This window comes from Larimichthys crocea, chromosome VII (genome assembly GCF_000972845.2).
Source record: "Larimichthys crocea isolate SSNF chromosome VII, L_crocea_2.0, whole genome shotgun sequence".
NCBI lineage: Eukaryota > Metazoa > Chordata > Actinopteri > Sciaenidae > Larimichthys > Larimichthys crocea.
The window spans coordinates 13,016,716-13,040,568 of NC_040017.1; the positions used below are offsets into that span (position 1 = coordinate 13,016,716).

At 43.3% G+C, this 23,853-nt stretch overlaps 2 protein-coding genes across 4 annotated transcripts in view; one reads left to right on the plus strand and one right to left on the minus strand.

The window, feature by feature from the left end:
* Positions 1–21,617, plus strand: git1 (G protein-coupled receptor kinase interacting ArfGAP 1). Of its 3 annotated transcripts, XM_027280434.1 has the most exons (21): positions 1–136; positions 4,475–4,608; positions 5,042–5,154; positions 5,731–5,836; positions 6,222–6,308; positions 6,429–6,559; positions 6,686–6,780; positions 6,905–6,947; positions 7,666–7,692; positions 8,429–8,477; positions 9,046–9,118; positions 9,760–9,857; positions 10,788–10,899; positions 11,775–11,899; positions 13,075–13,227; positions 14,316–14,678; positions 15,942–16,013; positions 16,187–16,263; positions 16,466–16,642; positions 17,119–17,182; positions 17,316–21,617. In XM_027280434.1, the coding sequence occupies exons 1-21, from the start codon at positions 85–87 to the stop codon at positions 17,529–17,531; spliced, it is 2,367 nt and encodes a 788-aa protein (XP_027136235.1). In that variant the 5' UTR covers positions 1–84; the 3' UTR covers positions 17,532–21,617. The 3 variants fall into 3 exon arrangements, with proteins under 3 accessions (XP_027136235.1, XP_019112148.1, XP_010737353.2); XM_019256603.2 differs by lacking the exon at positions 14,316–14,678; XM_010739051.3 differs by lacking the exon at positions 7,666–7,692.
* Positions 19,000–23,853, minus strand: part of tp53i13 (tumor protein p53 inducible protein 13) — an 11,058-nt gene continuing 6,204 nt past the window's right edge. The window contains exon 9 of the mRNA XM_010739045.3: positions 19,000–23,809. Within this exon, the coding sequence (XP_010737347.3) occupies positions 23,703–23,809 (107 nt within the window). The 3' untranslated portion in view covers positions 19,000–23,702. The remainder of the gene's footprint in view (positions 23,810–23,853) is intronic.

Below are 23,853 nucleotides of genomic sequence, written 5' to 3' on the forward strand. Positions count from 1 at the left end.
GACGTCGGTCGGTAACTCGGGGGAAAAAAAAGGGCGAACCACATCCTCGCCAACATCCACCTCTCGATTTCAGCGACTTTCGAGATGTCAAGAAAGCTACAAAGGACTGAAGTCTGCGCCGACTGCAGTGCGCCAGGTAGGAGGATGAAAATAAATTAGAAAAAAAAAAAAATAGACCACTACAACACTGGAACAATACGTCGGGAGGGCGACATGATGGGACAACAGGGCCGAGGCTGCTGTCACTGTCAGCGGGTCCACAGAGCAGGAAAACGGGCAGGGCTTCCAAGCGTCGCTTAGGCCCAAAACAAACAGTGAAAATAGGCGTGTTATCACAACGGGAAACATCTCGGGCTAACAGCCGCTCAACGTTAATGTGCTCCACTGAACAGCTTTATGTGTATATTTATTTGACCGAGACCACATGCAGGGACTCCCAGCGTGTTTGCTGCAGTGGAGGGTCAGAGTGTCAGATTTATTTATCGCTTCATCCTCGGAGAGACGTTTGTTTTGGTTTTCCTGACCGGGACTGACTCCTCAACACGTTAGCCTAGCCTGGCTAACGAGCAGGCGATTTTTGACTCACTGCGTTGCTGCCTGCCATCAAACATCCGTCTTACACCTTGTGTAGCGACACACACTATCATGAATATATTTGGAAACCTCCGTATTAATGTCAGCACACTGTTTTTTGAGATTGTGCGCCTAGCTAAACGTTGTTAGCTTAGCTACCACATTAGCTAGTGTGGCTAACTTTTGCTAAACGCCAAGTTGTTGCTAACGCTCCTTCTCCAGGGACCAGCCGCCTCGTTTCAAACAGTGTCTGACATTAAATGTGCGTACTGTTGAATACCTTTGAAAGAGTTTACCTACGTGGGTAAAAGTGTCTATACATTGCTCGCTTATTTCCACAGTGTTTTTAGTCTCAGCCACAGTTTACAGTGGTCTGTGGTAGTGAGGAGTAAATCATTTGAAAGCTGATTTAAACATGTTGAAAAGGAAATGTTCAAACTTCAGCTGTCATATTAAACTAATATGTCACCCACAGTCATGTGTATGACAGGTATGACCACAGCAATGAACATTCATATTCGTAGGCTAGTTTTAAATATGTGGTATCCACTCTTTTGCCTTTTGTCTTGAATATGTAGCCTCACATGACCTCATGTTTAGTTTGAAGCACTTGATTTTTGGTGTGTGTGTGTTTCTTGCATTCATTCATGTGTACATGCATTACAACAGCTGCTCTCTTCACACCTGCTCTCCCTGATAGCAGTGCCTGTGTGTATGTGTGTGAGCAAAACTGTCTAAAAGCTTTAGGGCCCTCTCGCTCGGTGCTTAAAATCTTTCTGGCTGCACCTTGCCACTGCTTTATGACCTGAACCCACTCCCTGCTACTCCAATGCACAACCCCCTCCTGCTTCATCGCGTATCTCTCTGTCCTCATGCTACCTCAGTTGCTTTTTCCCCACTGAATAAACTGGCTAGCACTAACTAACCCCGGTTAAACAGTTTTTCTTAAATATTATAGTTTGGAAAAAGGAAAAGATATGTGTTTGTAAGGAAATATTCTAGTTGCATGTGTTTCCTTAGATAAAATTACAATGTTTTGCTTTTATTGTGTTGGTGGACCTGTTACTAGCTGTATATTTCTTTTTCTACCATCACCTCGTTGCATGTAGCCCCTCCTTACGACGACATGCACAAACACGCATTGCGTTCTGCAAAATGCTGACCTAGCCACTGGTGACAGGCCACCTCCCTACCACCCTGCTTTGTGTCATACAAGGGGATAACTTGATGGCATGGCTACAAAGGACGTCTGATACTCCCTAGTCTTAGCCAAGCCTCGGGAGGCTTTAATGTCACGCCGTGGCAATCTGCACGGTTTACAGCGACAATGAATCACGTTGTCGTGACGGTGAACTCTTTTTATTTAGCGCAGATGCAATTGTATACGAACCCGAGACTCTTGTGGAAGCATTTAGAGCACTTCGACAGTGGCGTCCGATTCCTTTTTACCGTGTCATATTGTCAAGTTTTATTGTTGATGTTGTGAGTGGTGTTTGGTTGAGTTTCAAAAGCAAACCTGAGCAGAATAACAACTGTGGGGTATGAATTGCAATCAACCTAGCTGTGACTTGGGCCATCACGTGGACCTACATGTTGCTTCTGGATATTAAAATACTTCTTTATAGCTGTGAGATCAGTGTAGACCAGTAGCAGGATTGACCTTTTTATAATGACTTTAATGTAGACAACTTACAAGTGAAATTATGTAAACGCACACAACATTTACAGTGTTTATTTCAGCACAAGGTTTCCAGACTTTAAATGTTAATGCCCATTATAATACATGTTTTATGCAGGCTTAAGTGACAGTTATAAAAACAAATGTCAATGTTTTATTGATGAATAAAGCCCAACTTTAGGCTAAATTATGTCATGCTGCAGATTTGGCCAATATGCCGCTGCCAATAGTCTATCCAGGTCTAATAGCTTAATGGTGTAGCTTCATATTGATCCAACGAGCCAAGCAGATAGCATAGCCTGTGGGAGTTTTTATATTTATTACACAGATTAAGGAATTAAATTGCTGCAGTCCAGCCTTTAAAACCTACAGGCTACTGTTCTAAACTAGACTATAGCTCTAATCAAAGCCATTTTTGCATTTGTTTGACTTTTTCCGCAGGCAATAAGACTTAGAGCATGTCAGTTCATCCGATGATGGACTATTTTAGCTCCATTAATACCTTAAGCTCAGACAGTTTTATCCCAGCCTGAGAGTGACTAAAGCAGACAGCCTCGTAGATGTGCGTGTGTGTCCGTGCGCGCATCATGTGCATGTTGTAAGTGTGCATATATTTGTTTTGATATTGCAGACTGCATGAGTAGTGAGCTGCTCATCACATCAGGGCATAAACATGACCCAGTCTGTCAGTGTCAGTCGACTGGCGCTGGACTTTGCTGCTGCTTCCCCTTCCCATCCTCATCTCATTCACAGTCATCTATTTTCTAAATAAGTTTCAGGTACTTATATCAGGTAGAAGGAAATTATGTTCCCTCCATAATTACATACAACACTGCAATATCACATCAAACAGAGAAAAACAAATAACAAATGTTACAAAAACCTCAGACTGAGATCTGACATTTGGCAGAGTCAGTGAGGCACCACTGGTCTTATACAAAGCTGCTTATGACTTCAACTCCAGTTTATTTAAAGTGCACATCACATGGAGACAACAACAGAAAGCACATGATATTATATTAAAAGCTGTACAAACGCATGCACAAGGTGAGTTGGTCATTTTTTAAAAACGGATATCATATAACTGTAGCAGCGCTGGGAGATTTTCAGACTGGAAGTATCGACAGAGCTCGCCTCCTGTTGTTCCAGAGAAGCAGAGCTCGGTGAGCAAGGGCTCGACCACCAAAAGAGTTTTTATTAAATTGAGGAATAGTTATGTAACCGGCATCAAGGGAGCGTAAAGGAAGTGATGGAGTATATGGACAAATAAGGCTGGAGGTATATGAGGGAGCCAGTCCATTCAAAGCCTTACAGTTATACGTACGATGGAGGATTGCGAAGACCTTCTGGTGTTGCGTTGCTTGACTCTGACTGAACTTTGACCTTTGGACCTACTTGCGTACTGATTTTTGCAGTTTTGTACAAGGGTTTAAATAATTGTTACAAGTTCAGTTGAGCCCTACTTCAGTCGGCAATTTTATCAAAGCTTGGCTCCGTGCATGCATTAGTTCATTAGTGAGTAACAATTCATGGAGTGTGCTGGGCTAAGGGGAATTCTAGTACAACCCAGCATATGGCGTATGCACTCTGTGTGTGTGTGTGAGAGAGATACAGCTTTATCCCGTAACAAAGACGCCTCACTCACTCGCCTCAACTCTTTATTACAACACTGTTGTGTTAACACAGCTTTTTGATTCATTACAAAGATGTATGCCATCTAAAACACAAACCTGCTTTGTTATTAATGAGCATTATACAATAAAGCATACATAATATAATTGAATTGCACGTTCATTTATTAAATTTAAAATACCATAATTAGAGTTTTGGTGACAGAGGATCACTGTAATTTAAGTTCATCCCGTGTATACATATCCACATTCTGTATTTCATTAAACACCTCTTACGGCAGAGAATAGGAGGCCTAAAGGGAGCATATGTTTGACTTAACCTTGAATGAAGCCTGGGCAGGGTAGCAGTGTAGGTAGAGCACATGTCTTCTTGGGGGGGAAATGTGGTACAGTAATAAACTGTAATTTATGCCCCACACATTATGTGACTTGCACTTTGAGGGGTTTAATTTAAGATGGGGGGGAAAACACAGAGTTGGAGTGTTCGTGCAGCCTGGACTAAAGTGATTGTGGTGAAAGCACTTCTGCTGAAATATCTTACCATCATGCAGAGCATGTTTTATATGGCTCCATATTTCTGTTTGTCTGTCAGACCCGGGCTGGACCAGTATCAACCGAGGGGTCCTGATCTGTGATGAATGCTGTTCAGTCCACCGCAGCTTAGGCCGCCATATCTCTATAGTCAAGCACCTGAGGCACAGCGGATGGCCTCCCGCACTACTGCAGGTAAGTCTCAGAAATTTGAGGGAGGGAAAAGTAAAGAAAAAAAAATAATTAAAAAAGGGGGATACAGCAGATAAGAGCTGGTAAACTGAAAGCAAATGCAGTATCTGAGGAATATGACCACAGAAGGTGAGGGCTAGTACAGAAACCTGACTCCACACTGATACCAATTAATTTCCCCAGCTATAATTAAAAAAAAAAAAAAGTTTGAGTTATCTTTTCACGATATTACATTTTATGCCTGTCCTCTCTGTGTGTGCATAATTTTTAGCTTCTTGGTCATCCTCAAATGAATAAATTCAAAGCTTAGAGTGTTGCATTAGGGCTGTAAAGTGACTTTACTCACCAGAATGTTCCTTTGATGGTGGTTATGTTCTTGCTTCATCGTCAGCCATAAGTGAGTCACTGCTGTGTGTGTGTGCGTGTGTGTTTACAGATGGTTCAGACCTTGGCTAGTAACGGGGCCAACTCCATATGGGAACACAGTCTTCTGGACCCTGCTCAGGTGCAGAGCGGTCGTAGGAAACCCAACCCCCAGGACAAAGTCCAGTAAGTATACTCCCTACAGGCTCCAAATACACGGAACACAACTAACACACATTTCACCTTTTGCTGGAGGAGATTCTTGTCCCTGCTGCACAGGAATGCTATGAAACACTTCCTAACATAATTGGTGTTTCCGAGCAATCGCACCCGGCTGTTCCTTAATGCCCCTAAACAGTTTTCTCTTCGTCATGGATCATCTTATGAACCAATTGTGTTTTTGTTCTCAAAGGGTTTCTGTGTAACTAACTACAGGATAGGTTTTGTCAGCAGAGTGTTTTTTTGGATGGCGGGCTGGGAGCTATGGTTTGGTCATGATCAGGAATTGCAATTGCAACACATTGCGCACAGCCACAAATGTGCTGTGTTCTTTATGCTGCTGTTGTTCAGTTAAAATGCACATCGGGTGATTTAAAAAAAACAAAACAATGTAGTGTTCATTTTGTTTTGCAGAGCACTATTTCAATGACACAGTGATCTGGACTGTGGTGGCAAACGTTTCATTCCCCCCCCCCCAAAGATTAGCACACTTTTCCTGAGCTATGAATTTTGTTAACCACCTTTCCGTCTCCTCCTGTACAGTCCCACTAAATCAGAGTTCATCAGAGCCAAATACCAGATGCTGGCCTTTGTGCACAAGCTACCCTGCCGCGATGATGATGGCGTCACTACCAAGGACCTCAGTAAGGTGAGTGCTCGGTATTTCACGGCTGAGCGGGTCAGAATTTCTGAGTTCAAGTTAATTAGCCTACGCAGACATCGGCGTATTGTTGAAATACATGTGTAAGCACAAAGAATGTTTCATTTATAGATGTCAGTAGGAGATTTTTGCGTATAAACACATATGTGCATGTGTACACACTCGCACAAACGCACACTGACTGACACTGACAATACCCGTGGCAGGAAGTGATCTCAATGACGCAGCAGGATGTAATAATGATCTCTAATGCTGTGGAGCCCCACTGGGCTAATAAGGGCAGTCAGTCTGTTTCTGTCTCTCGGTGATGTTTAATCTTTCCACCCCGACACTCTGTTTCTCTCTCTCTCTCCTCTCTACCTTTCCCTATTAGCAACTTCACTCGAGCGTGCGGACGGGGAGTTTAGAGACGTGTCTTCGGCTCCTGTCCCTCGGCGCACAGGCCAACTTCTTCCACCCGGTGAGGAAAAAATTGACTCGCTGACTCACCCCATCTAGCAATTAGCCACACTGTTCAGTTACTTTCTTTCTGTCCTGCCTCTTGTCCTGACTCTGTTTGTGTGTCTGCCTGACCCTCCAGGAGAAAGGCACTACTCCGCTCCATGTGGCAGCAAAGGCAGGCCAGATCCTGCAGGCTGAGCTGCTAGTGGTGTACGGCGCAGACCCCGGAGCACCCGACATCAACGGACGCACGCCTATGGACTACGCAAGGTACAAGACAGTGGAAACCCGCTTAATTAATAACACAGTCTGCATTTAATCCAAATAAATGTGCTGTGGGACAGTAGTGAGGGGAAAAGCACAACAAATTTGTGTTTGTTTGTTTCTGTGTTACAGGCAGGCAGGCCATATAGAGCTAGCAGAGCGGCTTGTAGAGTGTCAGTATGAACTGACGGACAGACTAGCGTTTTACCTTTGTGGACGGCGCCCAGGTAACCCACTCCATCAATCTGTATGCAAATCACAGAGGCCTAAAACTAGCCGTTAACCTCAGTGACATGCTGTGATAACATTTGATCCTCATTGCTCTCCTCTCCTCTCCTCTACTCTCCTCAGATCACAAGAATGGCCATTATATCATTCCTCAAATGGCAGACAGGTATGGACCATAACATACATGTTTTAAGTACTGCTGTTCATGCATGTTTGAAGTGTTCTTATTGCATGAAGTATACTTGAACTTTGCAGCCACCTGACTTGCCTACTTATGACTGCTTCTTTTCGCTGTTTTTCTCTGGCATGGATTGATCCATACTGATGCAGTTTAATGTTCTGTCCAGAGGGTGGCACCATACGTACGTGTAACCCCACCCAAAAAAAACAGTTAGATAAAGGGAGGTCTTTGGCATCTCTGTCAAAACTGTCTATTTCTCGTAAAACTGTGATCTAAGCTATTACAGGTACCTGCAATGATTGAGATACTTGAGGTGTGCTTGGTTTATTAATCCCAAACTGTAGGCTTGATTTGAGAGGTGCAAAAGTGCACAGTCAGGTTATGATAAATCAAGCTAAGCATTATTTGGCTCAGCTTCTTTGAACGATTTGATGGGTGCTGGTTTTTCACAGCTGAGCCAAAGAATTAACTTAACAAATGTATACATCAGGCAGTGAAACCAAGTGTGCCTCAAGATCTGTAGGTCTTACTTCTGAGCTGCCATCTAACTCCACTTGCATCTGTTCTGGTGAATGGTTCCTCTTGATAATAACAATTTAAAGCTGTTTTGATGTGGCTTCTCTACCCTCTCTTTCTGTCTGTTTCTTACTTTTTTCTCACTCGTCTTCTGTTCTCTCCATTTCGCTGCGCTTGGTGGAGCCAGAGCTCGTCCTAAGTGCCCGACACAGAGGTATCTTCACTTTCCTTGTTCCTTTTTTTTTCCCACAATCTCCTCCTTCATTTCAACCCCCTCTCCCTACTAGACCTATCATTTGTAGATTTCCCTGTTCTACACCAGCATGAGATTCAGCAGTTTCACTGTGGGACGACTATTAGGCCTTAATCTGTTACCACTAGAAAGTAGAGCTGTTCTAGGGGAAAGAAAAATCTAGGTGACTGGAGACTGCTAGGAAATAGTTTCAAGGGGCCTCCTGTAGTAAGTAAGGTGTTTCTGTGCTCAGGAGACTCACACCACACTTTTCCATCTTCAGGTAACGCTGTAAAGTTTTTCATCTGTGGAACATCACAGGCTAACACTCTTGAGACTGAATATAGCAGCACACAGTGAGAAAGTTTCTTTTTTTGCTGACATAAATATCTGTAGCTTGCAAAATGCACAGATGCAGCCTCTCCCTGGGACTGAACAGAGAGTTGTTTTTACATGTACATGCCTTCAAATGGTCACTATTACAACAAGTCCTTTCTTTTGATGTGATACCTAACGCATTCCACTACAAATGTGCCCCCGTCCCTTTCCCCTGTTTTAGCTAAAGAGCCTTTCCACCTCTTCACCTCTTGCTCCTGTCTCCATATCCACATCTTCGTCCCTCCCTCCCTCCGTCCCTCCCTCCGTCCCTCCCTCCGTCTCTTTATTCCACTGTATCTTTTGTGGTGCTTGCCTGACTGTTGTCCTCTGTGTTTTCTAGCCTGGACCTCTCAGAATTGGCCAAAGCTGCCAAGAAGAAGCTTCAAGCGGTGAGTTGGGTTTGAACTGTGAGAATTAAATCGCAGCCATGTGCAATCAAAGTACAATTTACAGACGATGGTAGAATCGTCAAGGTCAAAGACATAACGCGTTTTTCTTTTTTTTTTTTCTTGTGGCCTTGAAAGTTATGTATAAAGAAATGGCGTGGTTAAAAAATGGGCAAAGAGTTGGTTGGCGTAACAGACAGATTTGCTTTTCCTTGCCAAAGTAATGTTTGTTCGCTCAAGGGCCATCTGTTTAGCTCCAAAGTAATCCAAAAACTGAGACCTGATGGTCACCTATCAACTTTTGAAGGACTTGAGTCACAAATCATGACACGTCATCTTTTTTTATTTTTATTTTTATTTTTTTGAAGAAAATGGTTGACTGAAAATGAAGTAAAATCTTTAAAGTTGCAGCCCTGTTGACAGTACAAATAGTTTTCTTGTCTTGTCTTCTTCCTCTCTCTTGTTTTTTACACTGTGTTTCAGGAGTAGACATAAACAAATAGACCTGTTTGATATATATATATGTGTGTGTGTGTGTGTGTGTGTGTGTGTGTGTGTGTGTGTGTGACAGCTCAACAATCGGCTGTTTGAGGAGCTAGCAATGGACGTCTATGACGAGGTAGATCGCAGAGAAAACGATGCAGGTGAGCCTCATCTCCTCCATCCTTACTTTGTTCTTCCGTTCTCTATGAGGTAGAAATCTCTGCCTGTGGCTTTTCCTTTATATGGAAACTGGATGTTGGAAGTAATAGAAAACACCTCCATCATTGACCCGAGCTTTGAGAAGAAAAGGAGAGAAACCAGAGGAAATAGATGTTGAGAAGGACAGAGAGTGAATTTGAAGGACAGAGTAAGGAGAAAAGGAAAATGAGTGTCGAAGAGGAAGGCCAAGCAGAGTGAGTGAAGGAGGGAGGAGGAGAGACGGAGTGAGGAAGTGCCTCTGAAATTCTTGAGCTTCTCTCCTCCTCCTCAGCTCTTTCTGTCTCCTTCTCTTTTTTTCTGGTTTGTTCTCTCCCTTTCCTTCAGTAGCGATAGCCGTCAAATTGTGCTTTCTGACAGAAGCACTGCAGGTAAGTGGCAAGGATACAACGAGACACACACACTCATAGCACAACCATGGATTATAGGGTCTGGAATTTTCTGAGTTTTAGGATCTACTGTATGGTTTTTACTGTGCTTTGTTTATTTCTGTGTGCATGTGTGGGTGGATGGACTGGCTGCCCATGTTCCATGTTAAGCACACACACACACAGACTTATTTTTTACTCCATGTTTGTGTCTCCAGTGTGGCTTACGACCCAGAACCACAGCACTCTGGTAACAGAACGCAGTGCGGTGCCCTTCCTACCAGTCAACCCTGAATACTCTGCTACACGTAACCAGGTAAAACATACACACACTCATTCATACGCCATACTACAGTGTTGGTTACCCACAGGTGTAGCATGCATATTCCCAAATACATTTGTGTTATAGTTATTTTAAACTGTAGGCAATAACGAAACTGAGAAACTGAAGAAACTAGTGAGCAAAAAGGAAAAATAGAGCCAAGTGATATAGTAGACAGTTAGACAGCTGAAAATAAGTGTGAAATTGACAAGGGATGATCTTCAGCTGTGAAAGGGGAGGGAAAGACGTAATCTATCTGTGTTCCTGTCCCCCTCTCCCCCCTCTTTCCCTCACTCTCTGTGTGTCAGAGAGAAATCCCATATGTCCTCTCACATAGTTTCTCTTCATCTGCGCGGCTCATTAGTGTAAACATTGACTTTTAACACGAGCATTCACACGCAGAAAAAAACCCACCCACACCGCCACGTTTGCTCTGACCTGATTGGGCAGTTCACTGTGGTCAGTAACTACTGTCTATTTCTTGGTGGGGAAACAAAAGAAAAACACAGTCACACACATTTAGAGTTGAACTTGAACACATCACTTTGCGAAATAATTCCAGTTCAGCACTTCAGTGGAAAGTGACCTTTTTATTCTCTTACACGGATGCCAGCATGCTGGTGTAATTGCACGGTTTCTGTTTCTTTACTCGCATTTGTGTATGCGTGAGCACACGTCTGATGGTGTGTATTTGAGTGTGTGTTAAGTATGACTGTGTTTTTCCACAGCACATGGTCGTTGACCACAGTAGTCACACAGGCAGTGAACCACTGACTACAGGCTGGATTGTATCTTTAGTCTACACAACTTATGGTAGAACCTTTTTAGAAAATTTCAGCCGGCCATGCCAGTGTGTGCCTGCGTGTGTGTATATGAGTATATGTGTGTGTGTGTGTCCTTACTGCTGATTCGTTCTTCTCTCAGGGCCGTCAGAAGCTGGCCCGTTTCAACGCTCGGGAGTTCGCTACGCTTATCATTGACATCCTGAGTGACGCCAAAAGGAGACAGCAGGGGAAAGGTCTCAGCAGCCCTACTGGTGAGACACTAGAAGGAAGAGAAAGACGGAACAGGACTGAGGACTGAAGGCAGTTATACAGCAAAGAACATAACCTAGATAAAAAAATATGGATTCATGCAGCACAGTTTATTGACTTTCTCCCAATACCTCTCTATAACAACAATGTAGTCTTTTAACCTTTAAAGCCACATGCGCCTGGTACTAAGTCGCAAAAAAATCCTAGAATAGAAGATAGAAATCTTATCTAATCTTAAAAATTGGGGTCTTCATCTTTCAGAATCTATAATCTATAAATTGGATGAATATGCATTATTACAAAGTATTTTAACAATAAAGTGGCACAAAAAATCAAAAACAAAAAACAATCAAAAGATCTGGGATAAATTTCTCGTCAGCCCACAATAACATGCATTGTATCGCTAGAAACTAGAAATTCCAAACTTTCCAATTACCATAAATGCACCACCCAGGTCTAATTCACTTTTTACAGTACATTATGCATATCAGACCAACGATATGCATGTAGGCCGTATGGTTGAGGAGCGTTTGCTGATTCATTGTTTGTTATGGTATTTTAGGCTTAGGCCTAAAACATTTGGTCAGAAATTTTACAAGCAAATTTGATTATCGTTGCAAGCAGCAACATGATGAATGGGATCCAGTCCAGCAATTTAGCAATGAAAGGATTAGGATTATTTAGGATTTATTCCTAAATTTGTGCCAGACTGGGCGGCATATTTTATCTGTATAAAAATGTGACTTACTAACAACTGGTTCTTATGTATGTATATATGTATGTGGAAAGAAAGCTGTCTGGAATCAGACAGTGGCCAGATAAGTGTGGGCATTCTGTATTGAGTGTAATAAAGTGTAACACACATTTCCTTTGTCAGACCCTTTGGATCTGGGCATTGACGATGACCAGCATGACTATGACAGCGTAGCTTCTGATGAAGACACAGACAGCGAGCTGACTACCCAGAACAACAACAACACACAACGCAGCAACCGTGCAAAGGTACAGTGCTTGAACACACACACATACACACTCACACTACTTACTTTGGGAAACCAGTATACATTTTACCACATGCACTGTAAAATCCACTAACAGACAACTCTGCACATGCTGACTTTTTCTCTCAACAAGTCAGCTGCTTCCCTCTCTCTTACACTAGCTACTGAAAATATGAGAAGAAGTAGTTGCATCAGCTAGCTCTTTATGACTGCTTGTCCCAGCATGCTTTGCAAGGAGTGGATACAGTCCGGGCTGCCACATAGCTCCTAAGTGACATCATCAGCTATTCTGGGTCCTTGTCAGAGAGGCATTGTTCATACAGAGAGAGGGAGAGAGAGTGTAGTAAGAGGGAAGAGAAGAGGAGATTGAGCTAGAGTGAAAGAGAGGAAAATGGTGCAGAGTGGGAGTGGTAGAAACGACAAAGTAAACAGCAGCTAAACCAGTAACTATCCAGTTTTCCTGTGGGCTTATTTAGCTCAGTGGGCAAAACTCTGAGAAACCACACGTCAGGGGTTCCACCCCATCTCCACTCTAGAAATATGTGCATTCATTATTTTGTTGTGCTCGTAACATTGAGGGATACGGCCTGAACTGAGACTGTATTCAGTTATATCTATGGTGTTCTCTGTAGTGCTAGGTGGAGGCATACGAGTAAAATAGAAATGCATTGGGCGGGAGGTGGATGAATAGCAAACAGAGCTTTGAAGAATAGGGTAAGAAAATGTTTAAAATTGTTTAGCTTTTGGGAGTGTCATAGGACTCAGTTTGAGCGTGCTCCAGGGTCACAGGAAGTAGGGGCAGATGGTGCATTGAGAAGAAGAACTAAGGCTCTACTGTGTGTGTGTGTGTGTGTGTGTGTGTGTGTGTGTGTGTGTGTGTGTGTGTGTGTGTGTGTGTGTGTGTGTGTGTGTGTGTGTGTGTGTGTGTGTGTGTGACCAGTTGTAGTACTGGCCTGCAGGCTGGTGCTCTCCCTCTCACACAGTTATAAGTTCTGTTTGATTCAGGTCAAAAGGCACTGATTCACATATTATTACCACTGCACAAAGCTGCAAAAGTGACACCCTGTATATGCTGTACATTCATCCTATACATTGTGTTTGTTTAGCTTCACAAGTCTTTGTTTGCTCATGTTGCTTGTGCTTTTCTGTAAACCCGTCTCTGTTGTATCAATCCAGAGCATGGACTCGTCCGACTTGTCAGACGGTCCCATCACTCTGCAGGAGTACCTGGAGGTGAAGAAGGCCCTGGCCTCTTCAGAAGCCAAGGTTCAGCAGCTGATGAAGGTCAACAACAACCTGAGCGAGGAGCTCCGGCGACTCCAGAAGGAGGTAGGGGAGTATGGAGGGGGGAGATGAAAGGACGAGCAGAGACAAACCAGGTCAACAGGGTCAACATGTGCAGAATGTTGAGAAATACAGAGTGGGAGAAAAAGCAGAAAGTATGGGCTTATGTTTTATTTATTTATTATCTTTTTTAATAATGGTGGAGAGCAACCCGGGAAGAGAGAGGTGGCATGATGCAAGAAAGGTCAGCATGGATTGTCTCTCAGAAAGGTGAAACCTAAAGTGAAGAAGTCAGAATATAAAAGCAGACAGGATGACGCCTAGATTGAAGAACACATAAGACAAAGTGACAAAGACAGGTTGGCGAAGTGAGAAGGAACAATTGATTGAGACAGAAAGAGGCCAAGATGATGGAGAGACAAGTGAATATTATTTGAATATCTTTGAGAGCTGATGTATTTTTCCTGACAGGGTGTCATTTTCCCACACTGTTTTTTTTTCCGGATGTATTCAGTGACAGATTTTCACTAAACAAAGCAGCTGCCATTCTCATGTGGAGAGAGGGTGGTACAAATACCTGTTCTCGTTTTTAGCTGTCATTTTTAGTTTAGACAGTTTTCACCTAATAACGCTCATTTGTTCTTCATTGTCGCTCTGTTTGGTTTCCTGTGAGTCATCACCACCGGCTCATTGTTTTCATTAGTGACTGCCATGATTCATTCGTGTGTTCATTTTGTGAAGAGTTGAGGAGGACATGCTTCCGTGCACTCACAAAGTGCAGACACAAAATTAGATGGTAGTCAACAGTACCTGAGTGTAGGTGAGCCCTTATTTCCCCTTTTTAAAACCAAACTATATGTTTCTAGGTATATACAGGTATGTAGCTTTCCACCCCATTCCCAAGACTTCCTCCCTGCATTGACATGTAACCTATTGAAGTGTCTTTACCACACATCCCCTCCCTCCCCAGTACTGATATGAGTTAATATGTATGAGCCTTTTTTTACTGTACTTGTGATTGTGGATGCTTGTCTTTGACCATTCAGTTGACACCACCTCCCTTCCCTTTAACCTCCCCATGTCCCTCCCTCCATCCTCTCATCCCTCCCTGCTCCCTTCCTCCTCTCCTGTAGATCACGCGGATGCAGACAGAGAACAGTGCACTGCGGGGTGGCCAGCAGGCTGGTGGGGCAGCTGGCCATGGGGTAGGGGGGCCTGGCGGAGGAGGAGGAGGAGGAGGAGGAGGGGGAGGCCACTGGCAAGGGGGTGGAATGAGAGGAGGAATAGGCGGAGGGGGTTTGGGTGGGTTTGGGCCAGGTGCGGACCCACCGGCGCTCTCTGTGCCCTCCTCGGTCGTCCCCCACTCCCATCCCCACCGGAGAGACCGCCAGGCCTTCTCAATGTACGAGCCAGGGGCTGCCCCCGGCCCCACGGCCCATTGTCCCCCAGCCCTGGACTCCCTGGCAGCCCGCCTGCAGCCCCTCAACACACCCAGCGTAAGTTAGAACTCCCCACCGGCCCCTTTCTACTTCCCACCTTCCTTTCGGTGGCCCTGATTGGCTCTCTTTGGCCTGATTGATGGGTGATAGTCCAATCCTGATCTCTCTATTTCCCCTTCGACTTTCTCTCACCCTGCATCATAGTTCCCGATCCTTCTCTTTGAAAGGTCCAGTTGTGCATGATCCCCATTTAAAAGCATGGCACAGATTTGTCTCAGAACAATACAACCTCAGTCTATGATTTATTTATTTATTTATTTTTAGCACCATAAAGGGGAAATGCATAAATGCGACATTAAGGAGAAAGATGGAAAATAGGGATTGTGTTGTCTGTTTGGTTGCCTGGCGATGCCTCTGATTTCTCCGCTCTCTAGCCTGCTCTGCAACCCTTTGACCTTTTACATTTTTGACCCTTTTTTGACCTCGCAGCTAGCACTCCGGCTTCTGGACAGCTGCTTAATTTATGATCACACACTTATGCACACACATTTCTGGTGTCCGAACAATATGTTTTTTTTTTTTTTGGTAAAGTGATCTGATGCGGCAGACTGCAAGGTGACCAGTTATAACACTGGGCAGCATTTAGCCTATAGCAACATCTACTAAGTATTCAAGCACACCACCACTACTGTCAGCCGTTCTATGGAGACCTCCATGGAGTCCAGTTCACCAGTTACACAAAGATTTACCTGTCTGTTTCCTTTCTGTCTGTCTGTCTCTTCACCTGTCTGTCCCTTGCTCACTGCAGTGCAGCCGTGCATCCTCTGGATGTAAGCATTCTGTCTGTCATTGCATTGTTTGCCATTTCATCAAATGTAGGATTCTCTCACATGCAACTTCTGCACCACTTCTGCTTATTACGCATTCTAATAATGGAGATCAACATTAGTATAGAATATGTGTGTAGTCCTGTTTCGATCCCCTGCGTGATGTATAGTTGTCCATCACCAGTTAGTTTAGTTGCCAGTGTTTGAATTTCAGTTAGATACCATGTAGTCTTGATGGGATGATGGGTGAGCTGCCGAGTTGATCTGACGCTGCTCTCACCGGCTCATTCATCTTGTTTTTTCTGCTGTTTATAAAAAAAAGACATCTCTCCTCTCTGTCCCCCACACTCTTTTTTTTTCTTATTTCTCCATCCATCTCTTTCTGCTAATCTTTCATTCCCTTCTCAATCTCTTTGTCCACACATCTCTCTTTTCCCCCCTTTATCTCTGTCCCTCCACCTGTCTCCATCCTTTTGTTCCCCCCTTTTCGCAGGTAAGGAAGGGTGGTCCAACGTCATATGGAAGCCAGCATCTGTCTGGATCTACAGAGATGGGCAGATATATGGTGAGTTCTTTGTGAGTTTGGGATTCAGGACAGATTTTTCTGACCTTTTAATGATCCTGCACTCAGGCTTAATGTCTTGCCTGAATCACTCTCTTACAAATATTGCATGGGCTTGGTGAGGTGGATAATTATTGCACTGATGGACCGTGTTGTTTCTGCTGTGTTCTCCACAGGTCCCTAAACCGGAGAAGCACGGCAGTGGCACCGACAGTGACTATGACAACACACAAACATACGACCTCTCGCTAAGGTCAGCGGCAAACACGAATCACTGTACACAGTGTGTTTTAATCTATATCTCTAGATGTTGGTGAATTAGTTTTGCTTTGACTGCAAGAATCCCGCGTTATTTTTATATTTGAATTGTCATAGAGTAAACAGCCAGACACTAAAAGCACCCAGTCCAAGTCCAAGGCGTTAATTAAAGTGTATTTATGTGCTTTTCTCATCAGTATGGGCCGCAGCAGTGAGGAGGAAGGCCGTGGGGAGTCTGAGGAGGGAGGAGGTGGGGAGGCGGGGGAGCCGGATCCCACCCTGCCCTGCACAGAGGATGTCATACTGAAAACTGAGCAAGTGACCAAGAACATCCAGGAGCTGCTCAGGGCCGCTCAGGAGTTCAAACATGACAGGTAGGTGTGAGACGCTCCAGAGGTTGGTAAAAGTTTTAGTCCGCCTTAGACAAACACTTACACACTTATATCCTTGCTGACACGTGATACGTCCTCTTAATTGGATAAAACATTCACAAGTCAGTGTGACACAAGTCACAGGAACGTCGAGCACCAACAGTTTCCCAGAAATTCTTTCTACATTTATTCATTCATTCATTTTCACCTTTTTGATTTTGATGATCATTTAAATCTTGAAAAACCAATGAGGTCATGCCCTCATTTTCAATGACGCCAAGAATACAACAGTATAAATGCATACAGATAATCATGTAATCATGGTTTTAAAATGACCTATGGGTACATGCTTTGTAAAATGTTCCAAATGTAAGCAGCACAAAAGCTAAAAGCCGATTTTCCAAATTTAGTGTTTGCATGTGAAACATCTGCAGCAGGCGAATGCTTAAGATAACATTTAATAATATTTCTCTCTTTAGCTTTGTTCCATGTTCTGAGAAAATCCACTCCGCTGTCACTGAGATGGCCTCACTCTTCCCCAAAGTAAGTTCCCTGTGCAAATGTTTCATTTCTTTCTTTGTCTGTGTGTCGCTCTCTTCCTTCCTATCTTCCTTAATCTGTTTTACATCCCAAACCATCCACCGTGTAAGTTCTGATTCCCTCCATTTCTCCGTAGCGCCCGGCATTGGATGCAGTCCACTGCTCCCTCCGGCTGTTGGCTTCCAGTGCCTCACGGTTGCAGGTGGAGTGCCGTAAGGCGGCGCCATCGGAGCCTGGGGCCCCTGCAGTGGACTACCAACTCCTCACTCAGCAGGTCATCCAGTGCGCTTACGACATCGCCAAGGCTGCAAAGCAGTTGGTCACCATCACCACTCGTGAGAAGAAGCAGTGACCCCAACAAATGCATGGATGGATGGAGAGGGAAGAGAGAGAGAGAGAGAACGGATCAATGCATGGGTGGGCTAAGAGGGATGGGAGGGGATTCTAGGAGAAGAAGAAAGAGAGGGGGGGAAATATGATCACACTAAAGATGGGAGGACGAGGGAGGGGGGAGTGATTGAGAGAATGATGGGGAAAGGAAGAGTTTGGAATATGCATGGAAAAGGAATCAGACGGAAGCGTAGAGAATCGATTGTTGAGTAGAAACACGACAGAGAAGCAAAAAAAAAAGTTCCACAAGTGTGTGGAAGTGAAAGTAGGGGAGGACGAGTGGACGGATCCAACCTGGAAACTACAGCCTGCTGCGAGCTAAACAAACTGTTGGAATCAGATGTGTATAATAAACCGCTTAAACTGTGACAAGCATACGTGAAACACAACGGTGGCGATGTACATTGAACTGGATCCTGAGATGTCACTGCTTTATTTATTCTCACCTGTCACTCGTCATCCCTTCCTCTCCCCATTTACCTGAGCTTGGAGGGGGGAGAACAGGGAGTGTATGCTGCGAGAGAGAGAGAGAGGGAGCGTAGATGAGACCGACCGTGACATATTCCACACACCATCTCCGTCTCTCCGTCCTGTGAGGAGTCAGGACGTTTCCCCTCTCCTTTCCTCTCCTCTCTGGCCCACTTTTCTCCCTCTCTCCAACCAGACAGGAGGCCCCCTCCTCCATCTCCTATCCCGTCCCAGACAAGGATGAGCTCACGGTGCAGAGAAGGACCCCCGCCGGGGACCCATCCAGCTCCATCCCACCCCGTCTCCACACTTCACCCAGGCTGTAAGATGCTTCCTCCTGGGGTTGGCTTTTGCAGGGGGGGGGGGGCTGCAGCTTTTCTCCAACCCGTCACCCCCTGTTGTTGGCGGTACACAGCATGATCTGGCATGTTTTCAGTTCCTTCCTCCCTCTCCTTTTTTTTCATTTTTTGTTTTATTTTGTTTTTCTCTTTTGAATTTGCAGATCGGTGTGGTCTGCACCTCTGGGGGACAAAAATGACTTACACAAAACAAACACTTACACTGGAATAATTGTGATTTATTGTTGTTGTTTATCATGCCTATTGTTTTTTTTTTTTTTGTATTGATATTTTTACTGACTGTCATCTTGATTTAACTGTTTATGTATGTTTTATTTTATTGTCTCAAATATGATTCTCATTTAGTGGAATAGGGAGACAGGTGGTGAGTATGTGCTCAACCTCTTACTGGGATTTAAGTAAACATGCACACACACACGTACACACATAAAAGAAATAACCTGTGAAATGGTCCTCAGCATTTCTCAAGCACGCCTCTTCTGGGTGATACTTGAGTTTTTTTGTTTGTTTGTTTTTTTTCTTGTCATGTTGTAATATGTCCTGTGGCCAAGGGGTCTTACAGTTGCCAAATGGGAGCGGGTGCTGAGGGTTAGATTTTTTGTTTTAGTTTTTTCTGTCAGATGGGAAAGCCCCTTGGTACATTATGACAGGACCTGGATCAAAACGCTCTTTTCATGCATCCTGAGCTGTCTGTTTGGGCTTGATCTACACAAAATTGCCTCATTTAACAGAGCCAGTGGAATCATCTCAGAATCAATCCCGTATTCATTTTTTGCCGTGCCAAGCAGGACAATAAAATCGTTCGGCAAGTTTGTGTATGAGTATATAAACCTTACCCTCCTCCACCCGGTCTTGCTTTTAAAGCAATATGTTATTTACATGGTGGGTGTGCTCCCTGGGTGCTTGTATTACACAGCAGCCATTATTTGCATGTTTTTAAAAAGAAGAAAAGGAAAAAAAGAAAAAAAAAAAGAAAAAGTGGTTCAGTCACATTTAAGTTGATACACATGCTGGTATGTTGCAGCTTTAAGTAGTCCTGTGGAAAAGCGCCAGATCTCGCAACCTGGAAAGCAAATATGGTGAAAGATACTCGTCGCATTATTTCATTGGAGAAGACATGCTCGTTTGAAATGGATTTAGCCACCTCAAGTGTGCTTGATGTAGTTTGCCATGTATTATTTTCACTTTTTTTCTTTTTTTTTTCTTCTTCTGGCAAGCACAATCAAGCCCACGTTGTGTTTTTTTTTTCCGGTTGATTCTTTGTCACGGCCTGCTGATCTGGGCCACAGAAGTTGTCACTTCTAGCTCACTGTCTCTGAACTCTGCGAATGGGGAGACAACATTGGGAACAAAGATGTTTTTTTTTTTGTTTGTTTTAATTTTTTTCAAAAAGAAAGCGCACTTAGGCCTACTGTAGGTTTTAAAGCTTGTTGTACTGTGCCGAACAAATATGGTCATATCTGTAACAAAAGGATGCAGATGGGACCTAAAAAAAAAAAGTCTTTCCTAGCTGCCACGAGGACCGTCCTCTTCTAGTTTAGATTCAACTTTAACCCTTCTCCAATGACTCTGTCGCTGGTTTCTCAAAGTGTTTGTGGCTTTAACCGGTCATTGTTCTTGCATTGGTCAATTCTAAAAGCATACTCAGTGCTTAGAAGGCCCTCTGCACATAAAATTTACTCAAACGTTGACCTCATCCTTCACACGGCAGTTGCATCTCAATCTTTTTTTTTTCTTTTCTTTTCTTGTATTGCTGCCTTTTTAGCAAGAAGCAATTAGACCTTAATTAGCCCCAAACACTTTGAGAGATTGACGCTAGACCACCTTCAGCACTTCTCTGTCCACTCTTCTTGTGGTTTGTTCCCCCTCCCTCCTTCTTTTATCATCACTCGAGGTCTCTCACTGTCAGTGTTCCTCAGTCTCTAACACGGTAGGGAAGGTTAGATTGTTTGCTCTGTTCCCTGTCAAAACAAATTGTGTCCAGAAGACTCATGAAATGTATCATTGTTTGCTATTGAATGCCTTTGGACATCATCATCCTCATAATTATCATCATCTCCTGTTTGATTGGCTGAGTTACAGTGATGTACTGACCACTGGAACCACAGCTATGCTTCCACACACACACACACACACACACACACACACACACACACACACACACACACACACACACACACACACACACATATTGTGGGGCCAGCAGTAAAAGCTTGTCCCTCCAATCATGAATGCCCAAGTTTTAGACTAGAGCCATATATATGAACATATATTTTCATGCTATATTTTATATTAAGCTATATGTTAGGGTTTTGTTTGTCTGCAAGATATTTATGTCTATTTGTTAGCCCAAGTGGGCTTCAGGCTGCGGGATCTATTCACCCAATCTTCATTCAGCTCTCTAGTCTTGACACCAGTGTACTTCTAGATATTTGAAGTCTTGTAAGTATGGTTATGCTGTGGTATTACCCCTCCCCCCTTTATGTAGTTATATTGTACATATTAATGATCCTACCAGAATCCACAATAAGCGAGGAGCGAGGACAACTGTTTGATGTAGGCGATTACTCAACAGCGTGGTCTAAGTTGCACTATTTTCAAACACCAGCTTGGTGGAGTAGGATCTACATTATGTACTGTACTCTCCCAAAGGTCTTAGTCCAAGTACATTAGGTGCAGGATGCAGGGTTTGATTCGGGATGGGGCAATAGGAATGGTCTGAAGCGCACTTCGGCTTAGCACTACAGTCATCTCAAAAATGGCGAGGGGAAGGTCTGAAAAAAAAAATGCACATGGCCCAGACCTTCCCCGAGTTGGACACTACATAGGGTGCCTCTAGTATGAATGTTAAACGCTTCCGTCGGTTCATGTCCAACACAACTTTATACACCTTTCATCATTCAGCACATCATTTCCAACATGAAACACACACCCTCAACTTATGAGTTGGACCAAGCCTTCTACAAGTACAAACATTAAATTTGCAGCCAGTGAATTATACACACACACTTCTGATACTCAGCCATTGGCAGTGCACTGTGGCGTGTACTGTTGCTGTCCCTGTGTTTCTTCACAGCTCTACACTTTGGGAGATGGGTAACGGGAGAGTTATCTTTTAACAGAAGTTAAAAAACTGTATAAAGTAGAGAAAACAAGGACTTAAAAGGTCAATCGTAATGGAAACTCATAAGCTGTACATTTGTAATAAAATAGTAAAACAAGTGGTGGGTCTGTCTGCATTTGGGTCTTGCTCTCAGTATTTAGTTTTCTGTAGCGTGTCAGGGGCAAGTATCCAAACCGTTCAGTATTAAGGGCCAAAAGAAAAACTGAATCATGGTGAGGTACTTAAAGATAAGTTGGTATAAGGTACACAAGTCAGAAATCCTGTGTCCTGATGCCTGAATTAAAGGTTTGAATTATTTCATGCCATTAACACACATTGTTGTTTTTCCCTGAATTTAATGTTTGCACATTTTTCTTAAATACTTTTCTTCCAAGATAACAACACTGAGTCACATTTTTGATGATTTACACGCCGTTAACCCTCCCTTAACATTTTTTATTTCTACAAATGACAATGTGCTGTGACGTGTTTGCAAACCATCCAATGAAGTTCAGGAGTGGGTATGAGGGGGTGGGAGAGTCTGAGTAGACTGCAAAATAAATCTCACTTTTTTGCAAGTTTAAATGAACAACCTGACAATACACATAAAAATAATGACATGGGGCAGTTGGTAGCATAGTGAGTTAAGCGGCCGCCCCGTGTGTGGAGGCTATAGTCCTCGCTGCAGCTGGCCCCGGTTCGAATCCCGCATCGGACGGCTAATTTACTGCATCTCACTCCCCCTCTCTCTGCTTCCTGTCTATATTCAGCTATCCTATCATAAAAGGCCAAAAAAATCATTTTTAAAAATAAAAAATAATGACGTGTATGAGCCTGTAAAGCATACGTTTCTGAACAAAGAAAAACACTCCCCTCGATGTTGTTCAAGTAGTGTTGTTCTCAATGCATGAACATAAACACTGACACACAAGGGACATGCTGTGGGCAAAACAAGCCTAATCAAACAGATCAGTGCAGTGACTAAAACTGTGCTTACTCCACAATACAGTACTAACTTGTACATTATCAGAGAGGGTGGAAAAACAACTTTTTATTGTTGTATTATAATAGAGTTCTTCTCTTCTTTTACCCTTAAAGGAAGCTAAATCTAATTCTTTTGCTTTGTTGAGCCGGTCCTACAAACCACATTACGCTTGTGTTTGAGGTTCTTTAGTCTCCATTATATTTACCAAAATTGTCAGCCAATATGTTGTCAGCCTCTCAAATATTGATGTTGGCATCAGCCTCGAAAATCCAGTTATTGGTCTGGCTATAACTGGTCAGAGGTCATCAGTTTCAAACAACACTCAACACTTATGTCAAAGAATTTATTGTCTTTGCAAGTCTTTCTCTAAAGTCTGTCCAAAAAAAACTTTCAGATAACAGCTCTTCACGTCTGTACCATGGAATGACAACACATACAGCACACAGCGTTGCTTAGAACAGCAACTTACATATTCACATACACAACCTTCACAGGTTACTGTAAAACTACTTATGGAAACAAAAGATATGACAAAATGAACGCAGGCCAGAACTGGAGATTTGATATTGATTCTAACACATGGAGAGAGCATGATGAGGTGTGAACACTGTGCAATGTGTAGCAGAGTATAATCAGACGTATTTGTACGACAAGTAGTCGTACAAATATATCAAGTTTGCATGTCGTGAAATACAACGTGAGGGATTCTCTTTGTAATGTTTACAGGGAGGTCCCTGGGCTTTAAATGACTGATCCAGTACCACATGACTCATGAGAGTTGCACATGCTTACATAAAAATGCACTAGCTTCCTGTTAACAAATCATTTACCTCTGTGTTCTGGTGCATTTTCAATGGTCAAAAAAATGTATTTCTGTTCTCCTGCTGTGAGAAATAGATGGTACTATTCTAAATAATCTATATGCAACCAATGAGTGAAGACCTCTATGGAATCACACCATACCCAATCAATTTGGACAACGGATCTGATGTTGTATTTCAGCTTCAGCTTTCATGTTATCCAGCAACATCTTTTTTTTGACGGCGGTGATCCAGCTCTATATCTATATGACACGTCCGACACACTGAATACTATATAAATGGTGTATGGATAGTATGATTATGGGGAATGCTAGACTAAAAATGAGTCTCAAATCCTCTACATGCAGTGATGCTTGGGTGCATTCTTGACATTCTTGAGGACGTTTCCTTCATTTTTCTATGGATGTTCATCTGAGCTGGAAGAGCTGGGCAGAAGAACACACTCCTGTCTTCTTCCCCTTTTCCGCCTCCTCTTTGCAATCCGTAGCCTCCTGCGGATCACGTCTAGAGGACACACACACAGACAAACACAAAATAGTAATTAAACT